Source organism: Pelodiscus sinensis, chromosome 3, assembly GCF_052426305.1.
Source record: "Pelodiscus sinensis isolate ZL-2025 chromosome 3, ASM5242630v1, whole genome shotgun sequence".
Taxonomy (NCBI): Eukaryota; Metazoa; Chordata; order Testudines; family Trionychidae; genus Pelodiscus; species Pelodiscus sinensis.
In genome coordinates, this window is record NC_143054.1 from 86990800 (window position 1) to 87014684 (window position 23885).

The following is a 23885-nucleotide window of genomic DNA, read 5'->3' on the forward strand; positions in this document are numbered from 1 at the left end:
TACCCCCCCCCCCCTTTCAAACCTTCCCCCTTCCCTACTACTGATGAGCCAAAAGCAAGCCTCTGGGAACATATGCCATTGTAGCAAGAATGTTATGTTCCTGCCCTTATCTACAACTCAATCTTTGTTTACCTAAATGCACTGATCATGTGAACAAAGTCAAAGGACAAGCAGTACAGCTGAGCCATACTGTAACAAGCAATGAGTAACCCCTGGAAATTTCCAAACTGCCACAAACAAGGTAGAGACACAGTATTTAAAGCTGCTCTAGAGTACAGTAATTTGGACCTCACCAATGGGCTTTGGGGACCAGCGCCTCAGAAGCTGAGACAGTCTCCCACTTGATCCGCAGCTGAAATGAGGCTCCCAGCCTAGCAGAAAGGATGTAAAAATGCCGCTTTTCTTATCATGTTGTTCTTTTAGTTAAGGGGCACAGCTGATAGCTGTCAGAAAATAAACTGCTTGTATTTGACAGATACCTGTGTAGCATGTCTTTGTACTTCGAGAACCCAGCGTCGGACCTGAGACTTACTCTTGCCGGCAACAATCTCATTGGCAGTCTCCATGATGGCGTCATTTATGGGGATTGCAACTTTTCCCTGTTGTGAGGGCTGGAGGTTTTTGAGGAGCCTGTGTTGTTTCTTAGGTACCTCAGTTAATGTGATGTCCTGAGATGCAGCCATCCTTCTGAAAAGCTTCTGGAACTGTCTCAGGTCATCAGGAAGGGACAGATCACCAGGTATGACCACTTAGTCAGGGGATGACAATGAGTGATCAGAGATACGTTTGGTGGGTGCTCTTCGAGCTCGGAGAGTTGATCTTCCTCCGGTTCCGACTGATGAGCAGCAGAGGGAGCATTAGGAAGTGACATTTCTACTCCCTGACAATGTGAGGGTTGCAGGGAAACTCTGGGAGCACAGGAAGCTAGGTGACTGTGGCAGAAAGGATAGTCATATTCAGAGTGATGATAGCGATGACGAGTTAAGTCATGCAGAAAGCGATACCTCTAGTATGTTGCACTAGGTCATCTGTGGTAAAATCACACTGGTGGAATGTGCCAAGATGACATACTGCTCCTGTAGTACACCTGATGATGTGGCGGTAAGTGCGGGGAATGGGGTGAGCATGGTGATCCCCTTGAAGAAGGAGGAGAATGAGGTAGGTATCTTGTATAAGGGGATGGTGATAAACAGTACCTAGGCGCATGGTGTCTAGCTTGTTCTCGTGGGATGTGAGCCCTGTCATCTGTTATTTGAGGAGAATATGGAGAAGGTGGTGTGGAAGACAGTGCAGTGAGAACGTTAGCGGTTCTGGGCTCACTGATCTCATGGAGGTGAATTTGTGAGGTGCTTTCTTCGACACCAGAAAGCAGGACAAGACATGGTGCCGAAGATATCTATGCCAAACTGGTTGGTGCCGTGCTGGTCAGTGCTGCGCTGGTTGGTGCTGAGGTCATCGGCATGTGTGTGGTTGGTGCCGAGGTCGTCAGTACAGTTGTTGACGGTTCCGACATGGAAGGTGCAGATATTGTCAGCACCATCGGAGACGGTACCATTGCTGCCAAATGGTGGACCGTTCCAACCCTTGATGGCACCATTGTAGATTTTTCTTGCAATTTTGGCTCTGAAAGCAACTTATGTTTGGGTGCCACTTGTGCTGAAGGTAAAGACCAAGCTGGCAAAGCTCTTTTTCAAGCTGGAGCTGACTGTGATGAAACGGCCTTCTTTTCTCCACCCTAGGAGACTGCGGAGTGGAAACTGTATGAGAATGCTCCAGCAGCTGAAGCGCTTTGTCGGAAAAACATTTTAAATCTCATCTCCCTATCCTAATGTGCCCTAACCATCAACTTGGCACAGTGGACACATTTTTGAGGCTTGTGAGTTTTTCCGAGGAACTTGATACACTCGACATGACCGTCTGAAGCTGGCATGGTTTCATAGCATGTGGAACACTTCTTAAAACCAGGAGAGCCCGGCATGGCTAACTGCATGACATATTACAACTAATGAACTTTTTTTTTTAACTAATAAAATAAACAACAACAACTAGAACTATAAAAACTGTAACTAACTACAAAGACTATACAACTAACTATTCTATTCCTGAGAGGATTTTTCTGAGGAGAGAAGGCTCGCTCCACCTGTGACCGCGGGAGGCAAAAAAGGAACTGGTAGAAGCCGGATTGCATGAGAGATCAAAAGAGCGGGAACGGCACAAGGTGTGTGCTGCACATGTGCGGTCCGGTCCGGCTGACCACTGCTCAAGAAAACTCCAATCCACGGTGCCGGGATGATCCAACACCTACAGTGGAGCACCCATGGGGACACCACTCGAAGAAGAATAAACGATAAACCTAGGCTTATTGCTTCATCTAGTCAACTACTCACATTCTCCTCCTCTCTTTGCTGGCTCTGCATCACAGGGAGAGGGAGAACTAAGCAGGAGCCAGTGCTGGGGGCAGCCGGTTTAAAAGCCAGTCTCCCCCATGCCCAGCACTGGCTCCTTGAAACTATATGCCTCCCCTTGCACTGCTGCCTCTATCACAGGCAGCAGTGCGGGATTGGTGACGGGTGGGGAGGTCCAAGGGAGACTGCTGCAAAGTATCCTCTGACGGGGGTGGGCCCTGGCTTTGCAGCAGCAGCCTGCTCGTGCTCGCTGAGAACAGAGGCTGGTCCCTGGAAGCAGCCTCTATCCACAGGAGTCTGAGCTCCCTATGGACAGAGGCTGGACCGAGCCGGGCCACCACAGAGTCTGCTTTGCGGCAGCCTCCTCAACCTCTCTTCCCCCACACACCCAGCAGCCTCTGTCCACAGGGAGCTTAGACTCCCACGGACAGTGACTGATGCCACCCTGCGCTGCTGCCTCTGTATCAGTCTGCACAGGGAACTACTTCTTTAAACTGATTCACCTAATTGACCAGCTCCTGCCTGGCACCCTGCGCTGCTGCCTCTGATACAGGGGCCCAGGCAGAGGCTTCTCTACATCCCAATACTTATTATTTGACAACTAGAATTGTCTAATTCTGCCAGAAGTAGAGATTATCACAACTACAGAAAGAAGAGTGTTGGAATCAGAAAAAAAGTTACACAAACATCTACAGCAAAATCCTTTTGCCAATCACAGAGAAACAAAATGAAAATATTTAATCCATTCAAAATTGAGAACATGAGATACAGAAAACTAAAGCAAAGCTGTCAGAGCCAGAAGTAAAAAACCAAAATAAAAAAGCTCAATACAAAGAACTATCACCACCAGACAAAATCACAACCATAAAATCAGCATGGTCAGACTTTACTAGAATACAGTTAACAGTACACAATAATTCAAAATGAGGAATTGTTTATGAAAAAAGTAACAAGTGAAGAAAAATGGAAAATGCCTTTTGTATTGTTTTAGCTTTTAATTAGCCCTCTGTCTCCACATGATGTCATGGTATGGCATAAGTCTTTATTGTGTGTTGCTGGACACAAGTGAATGAACTTAAGAGAATTAGCAATTTATATTCCCAGAATATTCCCCTTAACTGAGAAAAACTCCATTCCAAAATCTTATTCAGGAAAAAAAAACAAAAAAACAAAAAGTACGTGCTTATATCCAACAGTCATAAACTGATACTTTTACAATACAGAGAAACAGGTCAGCTTTTTTACAACATATTTTGCTTGTTGTATATTGGGTTGTAGATATAGATCTTGTTGTTATAGTAACTGAGTAGGTCACTGGGGTCAGTCCAACTAGTTTGGGCTTGTTCTAGTTAGTTCTGTGCTATGCAATAAAATGGACACTTGCAACTACTCAAGCTCTCTGCATTTCCACAGATTTCTTGCTATACTGTAAAACTCCCCATGACATAACATTGTTAACTAGCTTAAACTTAACTGAAGTATTTTAACAAATAAAACAAACACAAAGTTAAGCATCTTTTATCCGATGTACTGTGTATTAGTGCATATAACCCGCGGGTTATACAAAGTTTTACAAACCTTGCAACCCCCCCGCGGGGTATACATGTCCGCAGGGTATACAAGTTTATTTCTACTTGCCTGGGCATGAGTGCAGCTCCCCTCCACTGGCCGGCCAGCTCGCCTGCGCTGCGCTCTCCATTCCCCCCCTCCTGGAGGAGGATGGATTGTACCTGGCTACGGCTGAGTGGAGCTTGGGCATGAGTGTGGCTCCCTTCCCGCAGGCCGGCCAGCTCACCTGCGCTGTACTCTCTGTTCCCCCCTCCCAGAGGAGGGTGGGTTCGCCTGGCTGCGGCTGCGCAGAGCCTGGGCACGAGTGCAGCTCCCTTCCTGCAAGCCAGCTAGCTTGCCTGAGCTGCGCTCTCCGTTCCCCCCTCCGTTCTCCTCTTCTGGAGGCTGTGGCTGGTATGTGCAATTACCAGGAACCTTAAAGTAGCGTATATAACCTGTGAGCTATACACGTGCATGGATTATCTAAGACTTTTTTTACATATTTAGGAAAAACTGCGGGTTATGCACAGGTGCAGGTTATATACGCTAATTTACGGTAATCACTTTTTAAAATGAGACTCTTTTAGGAATGTAACTGAGAACGTGCCACTTACAAACTGAAGAAATGGAAATAAATGTATCTTCAAAAATTATACAACTCAAAATGAGAATGAACTCTAAAAAGTGAGGGAAACAAAAATTCTTGATTACAATGAAACTGTAAAAGATAATTTAGGTCAAGAATTTCAGAAGCCGTCTCCTTTATAAGCACAAATGACAGCATTTAGAAATCTCAGAGCAGTAGGTGTGTTAGTCTGTAACTGGGGGAAAAAGAAACTTAAACAATGAATGGCCCTGAAGCACCATGGAGACTAATAAAAAAATTTAGATAGTATCAATAGCTTTTGTGGGCACAGTTTTGAAGAAGTGGGTTATACCCACGAAAGCTCATGATAATATCTACATTTTTTGTTAGTCTCTAGGGTGCTGCAGGGCCATTTGTTGTTTAAGTTTTTTCAGCATTTAGAAAATTAACCATCGTACAATGAGCACAAAGTTGCACACTTAATTTTTCGAGCTCTTGAATTTCAAACCATGGCTGAAATACAGTCAGAATACAAGCATAAAAAATTAAGTGTTTATTTAATCATTTCCAAAAAGCTATTCCTATTTGTCATTAAAATTTTAGGTCATCTCATATTCTTCCTTTTCATCCAAATAGTCAATAAAATCAATGCTATTTCACTACTGAAATTGCAAGAAAGTATAAAGCAAAGAATTTGGGTAAATGATTTAACACAGAGAAAGTACTGTATTATAATAAATATTAGCATGAACACATACAGTAGCTGCAATTAAAAAACCTCCAGCATTTACCCAAATTACCACACACAGCAGAATCTGAGACTACTGAGATTTTCTCCCCTACTTAGTGGAGATAGCTGTAGTAAATGTGTCGTGATACAGGTAATTGGCAAATTTTGACGTTAATTGTTTCTACTGTACCATAAAAGATGCCCCCCCACCAAAAATCAGAATACTAACTAAGCAATATAGCATACATAAATACTTACAAGAAGAAACATGAATAGGTAGGTAGGCAGAAATTCAGAGTGGGGGTAAGAATACCAAAGAAATGAAAACAATTTTCTCAAGTTCAGTACCACAAGGAAAGACTATGTATACTTGCTCATCATGTTAATTTTCACATTAATCAGTATTGTTATTTGAGTAATCTGTAATGAGTTACATTCATCCAAATTAAACCTAGAGACACGTTTTCTACTGCTTTCATACAATTAGTCACTAATAAGCCATCAGCACTCAAGCTAAATTACAGCAGTTTCCTGATACTGAGTTAGCCATTCTAGTTACCTGGTCTAAAAGATCTTCCACCTTCTTTTGCCATCCATCCCTGGCAGCATTTTTTTCACGTTCTTTCAGTTGCAAGAGTTGAGTCATAGCTGCCTTTTTATCTTCTTCATGCTGAAGCCTCAACTCTTCACGAAGTTTACTGCATTCCTGTCTAAAAGCAAAAGTAATATAACTAAAATATGATCTAATCTTTCATAAAAATAAACATTTACTAGTATTATTGAGAAATGAATGTAAAAAGTATATATAATTACAAAAGTCTTTGCTCTACATCATATTAGTATTACTTGTTACATTTAATGCACGCTTTTCTTTCTTACTTAAAACAAAGAAAAAACACTTACCGAAGATTTTCTGTCCATTTTATTTCTAGGTCATGAGCCATTCTGTCAACTTTGATCTTCTCCTCTTCTCTCATGGCAGAAATCATTACTTCATGCTGCTGTCTCTCTCGTTCTAGCTCCCCCTGAAAATATAAACTTTATAATAGAGACTCAGCAGCTGCAAAAAAGTATTCTGAACAAAAATCTTCCTCTGACTTAAAATAAAATTCCTGCCAGCGTATACAATTAGAATTGACATTTTTGGTCATTAAACTGTATATGGGTGCCTTATTTTAACGTATTAAATAATTTATTAGAAACGTGCACCTGTCTGTCTACTCACCTGGGAGTCTGTTTGTTCAAGAACTCTTCCTAAACAGTAAAAGCTAGAACCACCAAATTAGGCATGCAGCTTCCACTTATGCTAACTTAAAGCAAGCTTATGGTTTGGTTGTGCCACGAAAATGGGAAGTGCTGGGAATAGGACTATTTTATATAACATGAAAAGAGAGGAACACAGAGGGGAAGGATGCAATACTGAGAGAGGCCACTGGGAGCAGCGAGCGCATAGCAGAGAGTTATACTGCAGAGAGACCTTTGGTGGCAGCCACACCACCAAGAGAGTGGCCAGCACGGCTGTGGCTCTCCATCTTTCTTGCCACCAGACCAGGTAAGTAGCTCCCCTGCCCCCAAACTCTTCCCTCCCTTCACCCTTGGCTGCAGCACCAGATGGGAGAGAGAGAGAGCAAAGCTCCCTGGCAGCCAGGGGAAGGGGGGGGGACAGAAGGACCCCAGCAGCCAGGAAAAGAGTTGAGAGGAAGATAGAAGGCCCACAGTGGTTTGGAGGGGCTGGGAGCAGAGAAATGGCCCCACTGGATGGGCTCCTCTGCCCTTAGCCTGTCCCCACCCTTTCAACACTCAACTCTCATAGCTCTCTATAACCCCAGCCTTCTACCTTGCTCCCCAACGCCCTGCCTGGACTCTTGCTTTCTCCCCCCCCCCCCCACATGGCTAGCCCCTGGCCCTAAAGGACCTAGGCAATGCCAGATAAGATTGCTAGTTAAGAAAATAATTAGAAAATGTGGCTTCTAATGAAGACTGTTTTTATTGTCATTTTCAAGTCCACAAATATTTGATCTGTCTAAATTATGCTTCTTCACAAAACATTTTTTTATTATTTATTTGTAAAATTAAAGGAATCATTTATGCAAGTAATGTTTGTTCAAATGTATCATATGCGAGCATTTGGGTGCGAGTATTCAGTACTCGAAATTCAAAATTTGAAGTGTTGTAATCAAATACACATGTCACATGGTATATGCATCTGTTGCTTGTTTTGCCAGATAGAATTATAAGAATCAACTTTTTGTGGTGGACGATTGTAATCAGAAATTCAAAATTCATTTTCTGCGCACATTTTACAATATATGCTTAAATGACAATAAATATTCTTGTTACCAGTAATTTATGAAAAAAGCCGAGACATAAGGTGTATTGAAAAGTATATGAGGGGGGTTTTTAATGAATATTCGTAGGACTTTTTTTTTTTTTTTAAACAGTATTTGCCCTGTTCTAACTAAGGATTTTAAATATCAAGTAATTTACTAGTCAAGTAGTCGATAGAAATTCTATCGACTACTCAATTAGTTGATAGGCAATTCTGCATTTCTCCTTTGAAATCTAAAAGAGCCCCCCCACGGGCTGCATTCAGAGTCCCAGCTTTGAAATGTACAAGAGTCCCCAGCTGGGGGGGGGGGGGGGGACGACTGATGGTAGTGGGCTGTAAGGGGCCCAGGTAAGAGGAAGATAGAAGGCCCACAGTGGTAGCACTGAGGTGTTCTGAACGGGGAGCTGGCACTGGGGAACTCTCAAGGTGGGAGGCTGGCACGGGGGGGGGGGGGGTTGGGTGCAGGGGACTCTGGGGACAGTGCGTGGTGCTGGGGGGTAGTGGAGGGTTGGGGGTCTCTAGAGGTTAGGGCTAACACTGGCAGCTCTTGGGGCTGGGCTTTTGGCAGAACGGGAACATTTATTTGCATATTCATCATTTGCATAATGAATATGCAAATAAAATGTTGCCAGTATGCCAAAAGTTTGTGAATGGGTTTTGCTGCTCCCCCATATCAAAAAGACTGGGAACCAATAGGCTAGAGAAGCAATTAAGTAAATGTCAGTTTAGCTACAGCCCTGGAAATTTAAAATTTTACTTGATGTGACTTATTTCTTAAAATAGGAATTCAGTTGAATACACCCTGAAGATTAAAATATTCTCTGATGAATGGAAAGGATTTAAAGACCCAAGGATATGCTACAGGTGGAGCTGGTAATATAGCCTTAAAGACCTTAATTTCTGTTGCTTATAATTCTGTTAAACTTGTATCCTTTGAACTGAAATTTTCCACAGTGGGAGTCAGGCTGCAGTTTTAGGGAAAGTTTCAGCTAAATCACTCTACTGTTTCCACAATTAGGAAGAAATATCTTGTTTTGTCTGTGTTAAATAATATTTGAAACCGTTTCAGTGATAAGCTCTAATACCTCCATACTTTGAGGAAAAAATTTCTGGAATGGAAGCATCCTCATGTGAAAGATGTGTCTTTTGATACTTCCATTAAATTTTGTCCCCAGCCCAAAAAAATCTCACATCTCAGACTTCCTATAGTTTGTCAGTAAAGTGCTATACTCATCTATACTCAGCTGCAAGTGCTGTCATTACCCATGGAACCTTTATTTGGCTTCCTTGAGTAACATGCATTATGATTAAAACCCTACTTGAAAAGCAGGATGACTGTCAAATAATTTTGACTGAATTGTGGTGAAGACAGAAAATCAAGGGAAAATAATACCATAACGAGCATTTATTAATTGTGCATCACAGCCAGGGCCTCACGCATTGCATGGTTGACAGCTGGAGTGAATTAATCAAAACCAGGGCAGATAAAAATAAATTATTAAAAAATATATTTTTATTTAAATCAGATATTTTTGATAATCCTTTTGGAGGGAGAAATCTATCTAAAGATAGTTTTAATTAAGATACATTATACCTCTAAGATATCCCACCATGGAATAGGGTTATAAAGTCTAATTCTATAGTATGAGGCAATATATTCATGTAATGTGTAAGTAAAGTTTTATAAATGGAGTTCCAATAGTTCATGGATTAGGGACCCAATCTTATATGGGTCCAGAGGCTTCCGTACAGATTATTAAGGCTAATCATTCTATCTACCCACTGGGATTCAGTGCTCCATCTAAGATACCATCACAGATATTAGTTTTGCAGTTCTCAAACTGTGGATTTGTGTTTCTAAAGATAAATGCTTGTTAAACACATGTGACAGGGTCAGAACAGATAGCTATAAAAAAGTTGTGGAGGGGAACTATATATAAACCTCAGATTGAGTAACAGGGAGGGGCTGGTTTATAACCAGCAGAGACAATCGGGGCAGTGGAACACCTGAGGCTAATTGACCAGGCCTGCAGAGTTAGGCTAACTTAGGCTTGTTAGATCACCTGGGGCTAATTAAGAAAACCAGTTCAGAGTGGCTTAAAAGAAGCTTTAACTACAGTTGGGGCACTTGTGTACCTGAGACATGGAGGAGGACACTGCTGCAAGTAAGAGGAAAGGAGAGAACAACTGAACACTAAGAGGATTAAGCGGAGAGAAGGAAGATGCTGAGCAAGATGTGGGGACGTAGCCCAGGGGTCTTGGAGCTGTCTTATAACAGGCGTTGAGGATTCACAGAGGCAGCTACTATTACAGGCCCTGGGCTCGAACCCGGAGTAGAGGGTGGGCCCGGGTTCTTCCCCTCCCCCCACAACTCCCCATTTCCACTCAGAGAAAAGGATTGTGGAGTTTATTCTGTTTTACTATAACGCTGGCCAATAATGAAAAGAATCAACAAACAGCAAACTGAAGCCTTAGATGTGGTGCCTAAAACTGTGGGCTGCTGTGAGACTCTGAGGCAAGCAAAACCTGCAAGGAACGCAGGACCCACCACGTTTTCATAGGAGCTTTGTCACACAAATAAAAAATACACAGACGTGAAAAACAACAGACCTCAAACCTTCTGGCTGTGTCTACACTGGCATGAATTTCCGGAAATGCTTAAAACGGAATACTATTCCATTTTCAGTTTTTCCGGAAAAGGAGTGTCTACATTGGCAGGCTGCTTTTCCGGAAAAGCCCTTTTTCCGGAAAAGCGTCTGTGGCCAATGTAGACGCGCTTTTTCGGAAAAGAGCCCCGATCGCCATTTTTGCGATCGGGGCTTTTTTCCGGAACAGACTACTAGGCTGTCTACACTGGCCCTTTTCCGGAACAGTGTTCCGGAATAAGGACTTATGCCCGAGCGGGAGCAGAATAGTTTTTCCGGAATAGCAGCTGATTTTGTACAGTAGAGCATCATTGCTTTTCCGGAAATTCAAGGGCCAGTGTAGACAGCTCACAGCTTATTCCGTAAAAGCGACTGATTTTCCGGAATAAGTGGCCCAGTGTAGACATAGCCCTAGTGTCTCTGTAAATTTGCGTACACAGAGTCAAGCCCTTAACTCTCTCTAAAGTCAAAATAGCTTATTTAGGCTTTCGGTGCTATTTATACAGCAGGAAGTCTGAGAAAGAGCACTCTTTCTCCAACTTCCCTTATGCCTCATAAAATGAGAATTACAGGAGTCAAAGTAAGAAGTCCTCCAACTTGACATTATTTTGACATTACAGTAAAATTCCAATTGTCCGGCATCCAGTGGTCCAGAACTCCTGATAATCTGGTACCAACTGGAACCCGGAAGTCCTCCAGCCAGCCGGACAATTGGAGGTTCTCCGCGCCGCTTCCCCAAGCCCACTGCTGAAACTGACCAGCGGCGGACTTGGGGAAGCGGCGCAGAAGAGAGGAGCTGGGGTGCTGCCGAGTCGGTCCTCACCCCCCCCCCCCCGCTCTGCTCCACACCGCTTCCCCAAGTCCACTGCTGCCACTGGTGGAACTGACGAGCGGCGGACTTGGGAAAGCTGCAGAGCAGAGCAGCTGGGGTGCTGCCGGGCGCCAAGCAGGGAGGCGACGGGTAGCACTGCGGGACCAACCATGCAGCACCCCAGCTGCTCTGCCCACCACTTCCCCAAGTCTGCCACTCGTCAGTTTCAGCAGCAGCAGACTTTGGAAAGCCATGGGGCGGAGCAGCTGGGGTGCTGACAGGTTGGTCCCGCAGCACCGCCCCTCACCTGAGCGGCGCTGCGGGACCAACCCGGCAGCACCCCAGATGCTCTTCCCCATGGCTTCCCCAAGTCCGCCCCTCATCAATTTCCCTCACAGACCTGTCACAGCACCCCTGCCGGAGTACCTCCTGATACTCCAGCATATCCAATAATCCGGCACCCCCTGGGTTCCAAAGGTGCCGGATTATTGGAAGTCTACTGCATATCAAAATAACTGCTTGTAGTGTAGACACGGACCATGTTATTTTGGAATAAAGTCAGTTATTCTGAAATAACACTGCTGTGTAGACATAGCCTAAAGGTGCAAAGTTTAAAAAAGTATAATGAATAGAAGATTGTTGAAAGTGGAATAAATCTGGACAAAGGAAAAGAAATCTGGAGATATGAGAAGGAAAGGACAGGTAGAAATGGAAGTGAAACTATTTGAGGAGCATATTCCAAAGCATATTATTGACGTCTTTCCGGGTGTAACCTTCATTGATTTGAGATCTAATATACCATTCTTTCACTAGAAGGGAAAACCCTATAATGGCAGCAGGCAGGGGAAAAAAAGAGACCCAGTTTGGGAATATTTTAATAAAAGTTCCTCTACCTGTGTATAAGACAAGTATGAATGCAATATGCAAACAGTGCAACAATGAAATTGAAGGCCTGGTTGTCCATATGAAACAACATCATTAGAAATCTTCCTTCTCAGGAGGAAGCTGCGTTGAAGATGATGAAAGGAACATGGGTGCCACATGCAGATTGGTAAACTTTTTCATTGAACAAAATACCTAGAAATAGTTGTTTTATTGCTGTTGAAATTTGGAAGGAACAGAGTGAAATCTTAAAGAGAGAAATATGCAATGACACTTAAAATACAAGCATTAAGAAAAAAATGGGACAATCGTTATCTGGTTCATTTTCTTGCAAATATTCTCAATACATGGTACCAGGTCAAACCTTAATTGCTGAAGACGACGTGTTGGCTATGACATGGAATCCAGCAATCATCCTTCCATAATACCCACTATAATAAACTTCAGAGCTAAGGGTTAACTATTCAGGTAGTATATATCTGATGATGATGTTTTAAAGAAAGTCACACCAGTGAACTGGTGGAAGTCACACTTGGATTCAGAAACTATTGACGTGGTAATCTCACTTTTAACAACAGTAGCCTCTTCTGCCGGTATAGAAAAAGCATTTTCTCCCTTTGGATTAATTCATTCCAAACTGAGAAATCATTTGGCATCTGAAAAAGCAGGAAAGCTTGTTTTTCTTTTCCAGATGATGAACAAACAGGAAAATGAAAGTGAAGACGACTGAGTTAGCTGCAGAAGCCAATATTTTAAGTTCCTCATGTTGACCTGTGATGGATAGGAGGAGTGCTGGTATTTTCTGAACATCCCAGCCTTCAGTAACCAAAGGGTTAAACTCAAGCAGCTAGGAGATGTTGGCAGGGAGCCAGAAGAGCCAATGGGGGAAGGTGCTGAGATTTTAAATGAAAGAAACCCTGCTTGCTTTTCTTCTTTTTTTTGTGAATTTTAAGCCCGGAGTTTGCAGGGGAGGGGAGATGATAGACAAGATGAATTGAACCAGGCAGGACTACCATGCCTACAAAGAATACCAGGTATGAAAATGGACTGTAACAAAGTATGGATCTGTGAGCAGATAGGGAATGTCTGTTTAGACACAATCAGGTTATTTTCTTTGTGTTATTGTTTGGTTAAACTTCTCTGTGCTAAGTCCATGTGCCTCCCCCATAGGCTGTACTTTAACCTATATTCCAGGAATGGAATTTCTCTGTTTTTAAATTCTTTTCTCAGTTGTTTTAAAACACATAGCAACCAAATATGCTTTATCAAGTATATCTGTTTGTTTTGTTAATAAAATCATTGTTTTTAAAGGGGACAATTTGATTTTTGTATCCTGTAAGGTAATAGAAGGTCAGTATATGCATGCCTAAGACTAAGAGGTCAGCTTATCAGATATTACAGGTTTTTTTCTCTTTTTATTTAAGCTGTCATCTTGTGTTAGAAGAGTTTGGGGAGAAGTTTCAATTGCTTCTTCCTGGATTCAAGAAGGGGGATTTCACTTGATGGTGGCAGCCTATCTCCCAAGGCCAGGAAATCTGTGACCTTGGAGAGCTTTTAAGCAGAAGCCCAGGGAGATAAGGTATTTGTAAAGTCTCTTGAAGACCTCCACCTTCTGTACTTGAAGTGCCAGAATAGGGAACAGCCTTGCCACAGTTGATTTAATTTTTTTTTTAATATTAACTATTTTACTTAAAAAACCAATTTTAACAGAAAAAAAAAAACCCTGATTTTAAAAAAAACTTGAAGGTGTAAATAAATTAAAAAATTCATATTGTTTTGTTAAATGTTACTTGGTAAGCATTCACCTTCCTGGCATGCTCACTAGGGTAACTGGTTAACTGGTGGTCCAGCTGGGCTGAAGCAGCCCCCTGCCTATGGCCTGGCATGGATGGGTCAGCCCAAGCAGCCCCTACCCGCGGTGTTGCAGGCTCTGCCCCGGCTGGCCAGAGCAGCCTACAGCACTGTGGGCCAGTTAAGGTTGAAGGAGCCCCCAAACCAGTTAGACATAATGGTTAGCCAGTTAACTGTTTAAATGGGATTTTACATCCCTGGTATATAATAAGCAAATTTGTCTATAAAAAGCCTACATTTCTGTTAGGCATCAGTAGGTTAAATTAATTATAAGTAAGACTCCTTGCCACCATATAAGTACACAAACATAATTATTAAGTTGCAGATCCTTTAGAAAATTTAGTTCTCAAAATAACAAAAAACAAATATGTTTAAATAGATTAAATCATAGGTTCACAAGACAGTATATTTTTTTAGTTGAATTTGATTTCAAGAGAATATTCTTAACACCTTTTTCACACTTTACAATAATTGTGAACATTTGCTTTCTGAAACTTTCTTACTCGTTCTTTTAGGGTAATTTTCCCATTTTAAAAAGAAAATTTTAAAAAGGACATGCAATTAAAGAAAGAGTTACTCACCTTGTGCAGTAACGGTGGTTCTTCGAGATGTGTCCCCGTGGGTGCTCCACTCTGGGTGCTGGTGCGTCCTCATGCCAGCGACCGGAGATCTTTCTAGCTGTTTCCACCGAGCCGCGCCAGACTGCCCCCCCGTGTCATTGGAATCAGTTAGGCACGCGTATGGTACGGCTCCTCTGTTCCTTCTCTACCCATTAGAGCATTAGGCTCCAAGCAGGGGAAGGAGGGAGGATAATGCAGCACCCACGGGGACACATCTCAAAGAACCACCGTTACTGCACAAGGTGAGTAACTCTTTCTTCTCCTTCGAGTGGTCCCTGTGGGTGTTCCACTCTGGGTGACTACACAGCAGTTGTCAACCCGAGGAGGTGGGTTTGGAGCCCCGTGTTAGTCACTGTGGACAATACTGACTGTCCCACCGCCGTGGAAGATGAAACTGAGGAAGAAAGAGCATAACGTTGTGCAAAAATATGGTCTGAAGACCAGGTGGTGGCATTACAGATACCTTGTAGAGGAACATTGCTGAGAAAGGCAGTAGTGGGGGACATCGCCCTGTTGGAATGTGCTGTAATTGTTTCAGGTAAGTTTTTGTTATAGAGCATATAACATGTTTGACTACAAGAAGAGATCCATTTAGAAATCCTCTTTGATGAGACTGCCTGTCCTTTGGATCGTTCCACGTAGGACAAAAAAAAGACTCGGGGATAGACGCCAGGGCTTGGTGTGGTCGAGATAAAATGCAAGCGCCCTGCGGATGTCCAGAGTGTGCCATACTGCCTGAACTGGATCAGCATGAGGCTTAGGAAAAATGCAGGTAAGTGTATAGATTCATTGACATGAAAAGGCGAAAGGACTTTGGGGAGGAACTTAGGGTGTGGCCGAAGTATTACCCTATCCTTTGCAAATGCTGTATAAGGGGGATCATCCATCAGTGCGGCGAGTTAGCTCACCCTCCTACTGGAGGTTATTGCCACGAGGAATGAGACTTTCATTGATAAATGAGACCAAGAGCAGGTTGCCAGTGGTTCGAAGGGTGGCTTCGTCAGGCTCTTGAGAACGTGGTTGAGGTCCCAAATAGGAAGTGGTGGACAGACCGGTGGGAAGGTATTCTGTAGTCCCTTAAAAAAAAAATCTTCTAGTTATTGAGTCAGCGAGAAAGGAGACCCCTTGTCCAGTATGATGAAAAGCTGCTATGGCAGCTGCATGAACTTTGATAGTAGTAAGAGCTAGGCATGACTGCTTCAGGTATAGTAAGTAGTCCAGTAGGGTGGGAAGGGGGGCATGCTCAAGGGATGTTATGTAGGAACTTTTGAACCAGTGCGCGAACCTGTTCCATTTGTAGAGATAAGTTTTCCTGGTAGACTGTCTCCTACTGTTGATCAGTATCTCTTTCACCGGTTCTGAACAGACATTTTTGGCATCTTGAAGCCGATGAAGGAGCCAGGCATGAAGATGCAGCTTGTGGAGTGCCGAGTGGAGATCCCTCCCGTAGTTCTGCGATAGGAGGTCGTGGTGAATTGGGAAGGCATACGGATCTACCATTGCCATCTTGTAGAAGTAGGGGTATCACGTTTGTCTGGGCCACACCGGTGTCACAAGTATGACTTGAGCACGATCTGTTCTGATCTTGAGTACCTTGTGAAGGAGGGGAAAGGACGGGAAGGTGTAAAGGAAGGGACTGTCCCATGTGATAGAAAAGGTGTTGCCGAGGGAGTGCTTCCCTAGAGCTCACCTTGAACAATAGAGATGACATTTTCTGTTGCTTTTTGTGACAAAGAGGTCTACGTCCGGTTGTCCCCATTGGTGGAACACCGGGGCAAGCTCGTTCCTGTCCATATCCCATTTGTGTTGATCATGGAACGTGAGGCTTAGGGCATCTGCCGTGACATTGAGTACTCCATGTAGGTAGGAAGTTATGGGGGTAACATGGTATGTAAGGCACCAATTCCATAATCTGATGGCTTCCATGCAAAAGGAGTGGGATTGTGCCCCACCCTGTTGGTTGATATAGTACATGCAGGTGGTATTGTCTGTCATTGTAGAAATGAATTTGTGAGTTAAGTAGGGTTGGAAATGTTGGCATGTATATCTGACTGCTCGCAACTCGAGAAGGTTGATATGTAAGGTTTGTTCCATAAAGGACCATTTGCCTTGAGCTGTGATGGTGCCTAGGAGTGCTCCCCAACCCATAAGTGATGTATCGGTCACTATTGTGAGTGTGGGAGAAGGACGATGGAATCGTACGCCTTCTAGCATATTCTGAGGTTTTGTCCACCATTGCAGTGACTTGAGGATGCGAGGTGGAATAGTCACTCGTTTGGAGAGAGAATCTCTGGAGGGCTTCTAAGTCGTAGTTAACCATGACTGAAGGCCTTTCATGTGAAGTCTGGCAAGCTTGACTACATATGTTGTAGAGGCCATATGTCCTAGAATCTTGAGGCATTCGCGTATCGTCATGGTAGAAGCTAGTTGTGTACTCATGATAAGATCGCGCCTGGTGTTGAATCTGTGTTCGGGTAGAGTGGCCCTTGCTACCAGGGTATTGATGAGTGCTCCTATGAACTCTAACTTCTGGGTTAGATGTAACGTGGATTTTGAGAGATTTATGTGGAAGCCGAGATTGGTGAGGGAGCTCATGGTAATATCGATCATTTCCTGGGTCTCGTGAAAGGACGATCCTTTTATCAAGCAGTCATCCAGGTATGGAAAAATGATGACTCCTTGATGACGTAGCGAAGCCCTTACGACTGCCAGAGTTTTGGAAAAGACTCTGGGGGCGGTTGAAAGGCCAAAGGGGAGCACTCGGTACTGGTAATGTTGGGTGCCCACCTTGAATCATAGAAAACGTCTGTGCACCGAGTGGATTATGATGTGAAAGTAGGTGTCTTGGAGATCAAGAGCTGAAAGCCAGTCTCCTTGATCTAGAAGCAGAGATGATAGTTGCTAAAGTAACCATTATGAAGCGGTGGTAAGCAATGTACTTGTTGAGTCTCCTTAGGTCCGATATAGGACGCCATCCACCATTCTTCTTCTGGGTTCGGAAGTAAGTTGAATAGACGCTCCGACCATGGAATTCTGGTGGTACTTGCTCCATAGCACACAATTGTAATAGGTGTGAAACTTCCTGGTATAGGAGGATTTCGTGAGATGGGTCCCTGAAAAGAGACAGGTTAGGAGGTATGGCTGGGGGGGCAGAAAGATGAAGGAAATGACGTAACCATGTTGGATCAGTTGTAGGACGCATTTGTCCGATGTTATTTGAGTGCATTGGTGGAAAAAAGCCCGGAGTGAGTGGTTGAACTGAGGAGGCCCGGGCGCGAGTGTTATTGGAGTGGCTATTTAGCTCCCGACACATTTTTCAAATTTGTTGCAGGTGGGTGAGTAGTCGCAGAGTGTTTCTGTCGCTGGGGTCTACGACGTTGCAGCCTCTGTCTCTGCTGGAAATCGTATCGAAGCTGCTGTCTGAAAGGCTTCCTTGGTCTCTGGTAAGTCGAGACTCTCGTTCTTTTTGTTGGGGGGGGGGGGGTGTACATGCCCAATGTCCTGAATGTGGTACGCGAGTCTTACATAGAATGTAATACCTCATCTGTCGTGGCAGCAAAGAGGTTGGTTTTATCGAATGGTAGGTCCTCAACCTTTTGCTGTAAATCTCTGGGGACTCCAGAAGCCTGTAGCCATGATATCCTGCGTAGTATGATGGCTGATGCAGTGACATGGGCTGCAGTATCTGCTACGTCCTTTGCGGACTGTAAGGCAGTGCGGGAGACTGCGTGGCCTTCATGCATTCTATTAAAGAGTGTTGATCATTTACGTTTTGGTAAGTGTTGTGCCAAGGCTTGTAGTTTGGAATAATTTGCATGATCATAATCCATAAGCATTGCTGTGTAGTTTGCTGCTCGAAAGAGCAGGGTGACAGACAAATAAACCTTATGGCCCATAACGTCTATTTTCTTATGGCCTCTATCCTGTGGTGTCATCCTAAGATTGGTTGTCTTCCTTTGTGATGAACAGAATCCACCACTAGGGAATTTGGTGGTGGATGGGTGAAAAGAAAATCCACTTCTTTTGGCGCGATAAAGTACTTGCCATTCGCCTTCTTGTTGGTAGGGGGAATAGACGCGGGAGTCTGCCAGATGTTATCAGCTGGGTCCATAATGGCCTCATCCATAGCGATTGCCAGACAAGAGGTAGTGGATGATTCTAGTGTACATAAGTGCTTGTACTGTTTAACTTGTACCTCCTGTAAGTCCCGTTCCTGTGCTAATGCCACCCGCTTGAAGAGATCTTGAAATGTTCTAGAATCATCACCATATGGTGGAGCTTCAGGTGTTACTGCCTCACCAGGTGAGGTTGAGGAATTATGTAGAGGGGACCTATCCTCACCACCTGAGAAAGAATCTTGTATCTCAGAGTGACGTGGGGAATTTGGCTCTGTAATGGAAGCAGTAAGAGGCGGCAAAGCTGGTGGTCTGGAAGTTGTTGAAGGAGGACGATGATGACTTTGCTTGGGGAGTGGCTCACATGGTTGCCATTGAGTAGCGTATGGCATTGGTGGGTAACTGTATTGTTGTGCATACCATAGTGGTGGCGGAGGTGAGTATGTGTATTGTGTGACGGAAGGCTGACAAGAAGGAGGTCTGTGCACAGGAATAAAGTGCTGGGAGGAGAATCTGCTCCTGGGTTCCATGACTGCCTCACTTGGAGTCCATGAAACGTGAGACGATCTGTGGGAGAGTACTGGTTGGACTGAAGAGGTTGGTGCCAGTGGTGAGTGGCTCTGTTCCAGGGAGCAGTAGCTGGCTCGGTGCTGAGGTAGGGGATTTGCTCAGTGCCGATACCGGTGCCGAGTTGTCCAGGGTCAACATGTCGGTGCGGGACTTTTTCGCAGCTGATGTCAGTGCCGCGGAGTAGTGCCATGGCTGTTTTGACGCCGTATGCTCCTTATGGCCTGCCGGTGTGGCTGGTACCGAAGAGGAGGTCGGTGCCGTCGGCGCGGGCGGTGCCGATGATCTTTGTCTCAGTTCCGAATGCACTCATTTCTGTGGTGCCCGTGTCTTGGCTGGAGCCGTACCAGACGTGCCTGGCTTATCCGTGGTGCTGACCCATGAGGCTGAGGGCGCCGAGGGTAGGGAAATTGGGGAATTGGCCGTTCTTGATGCCATCAGGCTAGAAAGGGCAGAGGGACATGATTTATCTGTACCCTTGGTGAGGCAGGCCATTTCTGGAGCTACTGGTGGATTGTCTGATGGAGGTAGGAGAGACTTTTCATAAAGGATCATTTTTAGCCTGTTAGCTCGATCCCGACATGCTCTGGAGGTCAATTTCGAGCAGTGCTGGCACTTCTGAGTCCGGTGGGATTCGCCGAGACACTTAATACAATAGGAATGCCCATCAGACACGGGCATAGCCTCCCGGCATGTCTGACACCTTTTAAAGCCGGGGGATCCCAGCATGAGGTGTGGGGAACAAGCAGCAAGCCGCAACAAGAGAACATTTTTTGTTTTGTTTTGTTTTAACTATAGACTGGGGGTGGGTAGCAGGATGAAATAACTTGGACTCTAAGGTAACTGTAGGAATTAACCAAGGTTTCAATCTATTTCTGACCAAAGTTGAAGAGAGAAAGAAGCTCAGTCTGCTGCCGAGGACGGTCGAGAAGGAAATGAGGAGCCACGCCGCGTGCATGCCTAAGAGATTTCAACAACACGTGTGCGCAGCATGGTGGAAACAGCTAGAAAGATCTCTGGTCGCCGGCGCGAGGACGCACCAGCAACCAGAGTGGAGCACCCATGGGGACCACTCGAAGGAGAAAGTTAATTATTTCATGGTCTGAGTGCACATGAAGTGAAAATCAACATGAGAAACACAAAATTATAGCTCTAATAAAGCTACTCAGTCGATTATGACTTTGTTGGCATCACAGAAACTTGGTGGGATAATACACGATTGGAATGTTAGTATAGAAGGGTACAGCTTGCTCAGGAAGGATAGACAGGGAAAAAAGGGAGGAGGTGTTGCCTTATATATTAAAAATGAACTTGGAGTGAAGTGGAAATGGACATAGGAGATGGAAGTGTTGAGAGTCTCTGCGTTAGGCTAAAAAGGATTAAAAACAAGGGTGATGTTATGCTAGGAGTCTATTACAGGCCACCTACCCAGGTGGAAGAAGTGGATGAGGCTTTTTTTAAACAACTCACAATATCATCCAAAGGATTTGGTGGTGAAGGGGGACTTCAACTATTCAGATATATGTTGGGACAATAACACAGAGGGGCACAGAGTATCCAATGAGTTCTTGGACTGCATTGGACACAACTTTTTATTTCAGAAGGTTGAAAAGGCTACCAGGGGGGAAGCTGTTCTAGATTTGAGCCTAACAACTAGGGAGGAACTGGTTGAGAATTTGAAAGTGGAAGGCAGCTTGGGTGAAAGCGATCATGAAATCAGAGTTCACAATTCTAAGGAAGGATAGAAGGGAGAACAGCAAAATAGAGACAATGGATTTCGGAAAGGCGGATTTTGGTAAGCTCAGAGAGCTGATAGGTAAGGTCACATGGGAATCAAGACTGAGGGGAAAAACAACTGAGGAGAGTTGGCAGTTTTTCAAAGGGACATTATTAAGGGCCCAAAAGGAAGCTATTCCGCTGCACCGGAAAGATAGAAAATATAGCAAAACACTGCCTTGGCTTAACCATGAGATCTTGCATGATCTAAAAATAAAAAAAAGGAGTCATATAAAAAATGGAAAGTAGGACAAATTACAAAGGATGAATATAGACAAACAAAACAGGAATGCAGGGGCAAGATTAGAAAGGCAAAGGCACAAAATGAGCTCAAACTAGCTACGGGAATAAAGGGAAACAAGAAGACTTTTTATAAATACATTAGAAGCATGAGGAAGACCAAGGACAGGGTAGGCCCACTGGTCAGTGAGGCGGGAGAAACAGTAACAGGAAACTTGGAAATGGCAGAGATGCTTAATGACTTCTTTGTTCTGGTCTTCACCGAGAAGTCTGAGGGAATGCCTAACATAGTGAATGCTAGTGGGAAGGTGGGAGGTTTAGAAGATAAAATAAAAAAAGAACAAGTCAAAAATCACCTAGAAAAGTTAGATGCCTACAAGTCACCAGGGCCTGATGAAATGCATCCTAGAATACTCAAGGAGCTGACAGAGGAGGCATCTGAGCCTCTAGTTATCATCTTTGGAAAATCAAGGGAGACAGGAGAGATTCTAAAAGACTGGAAAAGGGCAAATATAGTGCCCATTTATAAAAAGGGAAACAATAACAACCCAGGAAACTACAGACCAGTTAGTTTAACTTTTGTGCCAGAGAAGATAATGGAGCAAGTAATTAAGGAAATCATCTGTAAACACTTGGAAGGTGGCAAGGTGATAGGGAACAGCCAGCATGGATTCATAAAGAACAAATCATGTCAAACCAATCTGATAGCTTTCTTTGATGGGATAACGAGTCTTGTGGATAAGGGAGAAGTGATGGATGTGGTATAGTTAGACTTTAGTAAGGCGTTTGATATGGTCTCACATGATATTCTTATCAATAAACTAGGCAAATACAACTCAGGTGGGGCTACTATAAGGTGGGTGCGTAACTGGCTGGATAACCGTACTAAGAGATTAGTTATTAATGGTTCACAATCCTGCTGGAAAGGTATAACAAGTGGGGTTCTGCAGGGGTCTGTTTTGGGACCGGCTCTGTTCAATATCTTCATCAACAATTTAGATATTGGCATAGAAAGTACGCTTATTAAGTTTGCAGATGATACCAAGCTAGGAGGGGTTGCAACTAATCTGGAGGATAGGGTCATAATTCAAAATGATCTGGACAAATTGGAGAAATGGTCTGAGGTAAATAGGATGAAGTTTGATAAAGACAAATGCAAAGTGCTCCACTTAGGAAGGAACAATCAGTTTCACACATACAGAATGGGAAGCGACTGTCTAGGAAGGAGTACGGCAGAAAGGGTTCTAGGGGTTTTAGTGGAACATAAGCTGAATATGAGTCAGCAGTGTGATGCTGTTGCAAAAAAAGCAAACATGATTCTGGGATGCATTAACAGGTGTGTTGTGAGCAAGACTCGAGAAGTCATTCTTCCTCTCTACTCTGTGCTAGTTAGGCCTCAGTTGGAGTACTGTGTCCAGTTCTGGGCACCGCATTTCAAGAAGGATGTGGAGAAATTGGAGAGGGTCCAGAGAATAGCAAGAAGAATGATTAAAGGTCTAGAGAACATGACCTATGAAGGAAGGCTGAAAGAATTCGGTTTGTTAAGTTTAGAAAAGAGAAGACTGAGGGGAGACATGATAGCAGTTTTCAGGCATCTAAAAGGGTGTCATAAGGAGGAGGGAGAAAACTTGTTCATCTTGGCCTCTGAGGATAGAACAAGAAGCAGTGGGCTTAAACTGCAGCAAGGGAGGTATAGGATGGACATTAGGAAAAAGTTCCTAGCTGTCAGGGTAGTCAAAGACTGGAATAAATGGCCCAGGGAGGCTGTGGAATCTCCATCTCTGGAGATATTTAAGAGTATGTTAGATAAATGTGTATCAGAGATGATCTAGACAGTATTTGGTCCTGCCATGAGGGCAGGGGACTGGACTCGATGACCTCTTGAGGTCCCTTCCAGTCCTAGTATTCTATGATTCTATGATTACAGTTCAATTTCAGACAGAAAGATGTGTTTGTAGCAACACTCAGAGTTAACAATACAAATAAGCTCTTAAAATATTCACATCTAATTTATAGGCCTTAAGACTTGAAATGAAAAAAGGAAATAAACATTTTTAATAGACCTATATGAAGCTACATGTTTAATATATCCAGGAAACCAGGCCTTGACATTTTAAAAACCATCAGATATCACTGTAATTGTGTTTTAAATCATTTACTTTCCCGTTATGTGGTTACCTCAACATTATATAATGAATCCGTGGTCTCTCTCAGCCTTGCTCTGGTTAACTCTAGTTCTTTTTGGAGTATTTCCTGGGCTTCCTGAAGATTGGAGATGTGTCCTTCTGCAGTACCAAGGCCCTTTTCACTTTTTCTTACTAGGTCTTGTAGTCGACACACCTACAATATGTAAAGAAATACAATGATTAAATAGCCATTATTAATGGCAATCCAACAAAATCAGCCTCACATCTTTCACTCTAAAGAGGTCTACAAAGAGTAGAACCACATGGGCATCATTGGCCCAGGTCAGCTGACTGGGGCTGGTAGGCAGACTGTGAAGCTAAAACATTGCTGCGCAGACATTCATGTTTAGGCTAGAGATTGGGATGCCGGACCCTCCCCCCCTTTCAGGATCCTAAAGCTTAGGGGCTACAGAGTGGGCATGAGCATCTTCACAGCAATTTTTCAGCCCTGGCATCATAATCCTGGTAAATCACATTTTTGGGTGCAACCTATTTTCTCTTTAACTTGACTATTTTCATATTCCGACAGGCAGAAATTCTCCTACGTATTTAAATTTACAATAGTTGTATGATTAACAACTGAATACCTTTAAA

At 43.8% G+C, this 23885-nt stretch overlaps 1 protein-coding gene and 1 long non-coding RNA gene across 11 annotated transcripts in view; one reads left to right on the top strand and one right to left on the bottom strand.

Annotated features, from left to right (window-relative positions):
• The window catches only part of FAM184A (family with sequence similarity 184 member A), a 186934-nt gene that overhangs the window by 65733 nt on the left and 97316 nt on the right, over window positions 1–23885 (bottom strand). For all 10 annotated transcript variants that reach the window (XR_332068.5, XR_012902649.2, XR_332069.4 and 7 more), the window contains exons 7-9: window positions 23284–23445; window positions 6173–6294; window positions 5829–5979 (exon numbers count right to left, since the gene is read on the bottom strand). Coding sequence is in view for 7 of the 10 variants with exons in the window: in XM_006123068.5 (XP_006123130.3) it covers window positions 5829–5979; window positions 6173–6294; window positions 23284–23445 (435 nt within the window). In the remaining 3 variants the exon portion in view is untranslated. The remainder of the gene's footprint in view (window positions 1–5828; window positions 5980–6172; window positions 6295–23283; window positions 23446–23885) is intronic.
• LOC142827869 (uncharacterized) lies at window positions 15053–20112 on the top strand. Its single transcript, XR_012902652.2, has 3 exons — window positions 15053–15179; window positions 17739–17850; window positions 19975–20112. It is a non-coding gene; the product is annotated as an uncharacterized LOC142827869 (long non-coding RNA).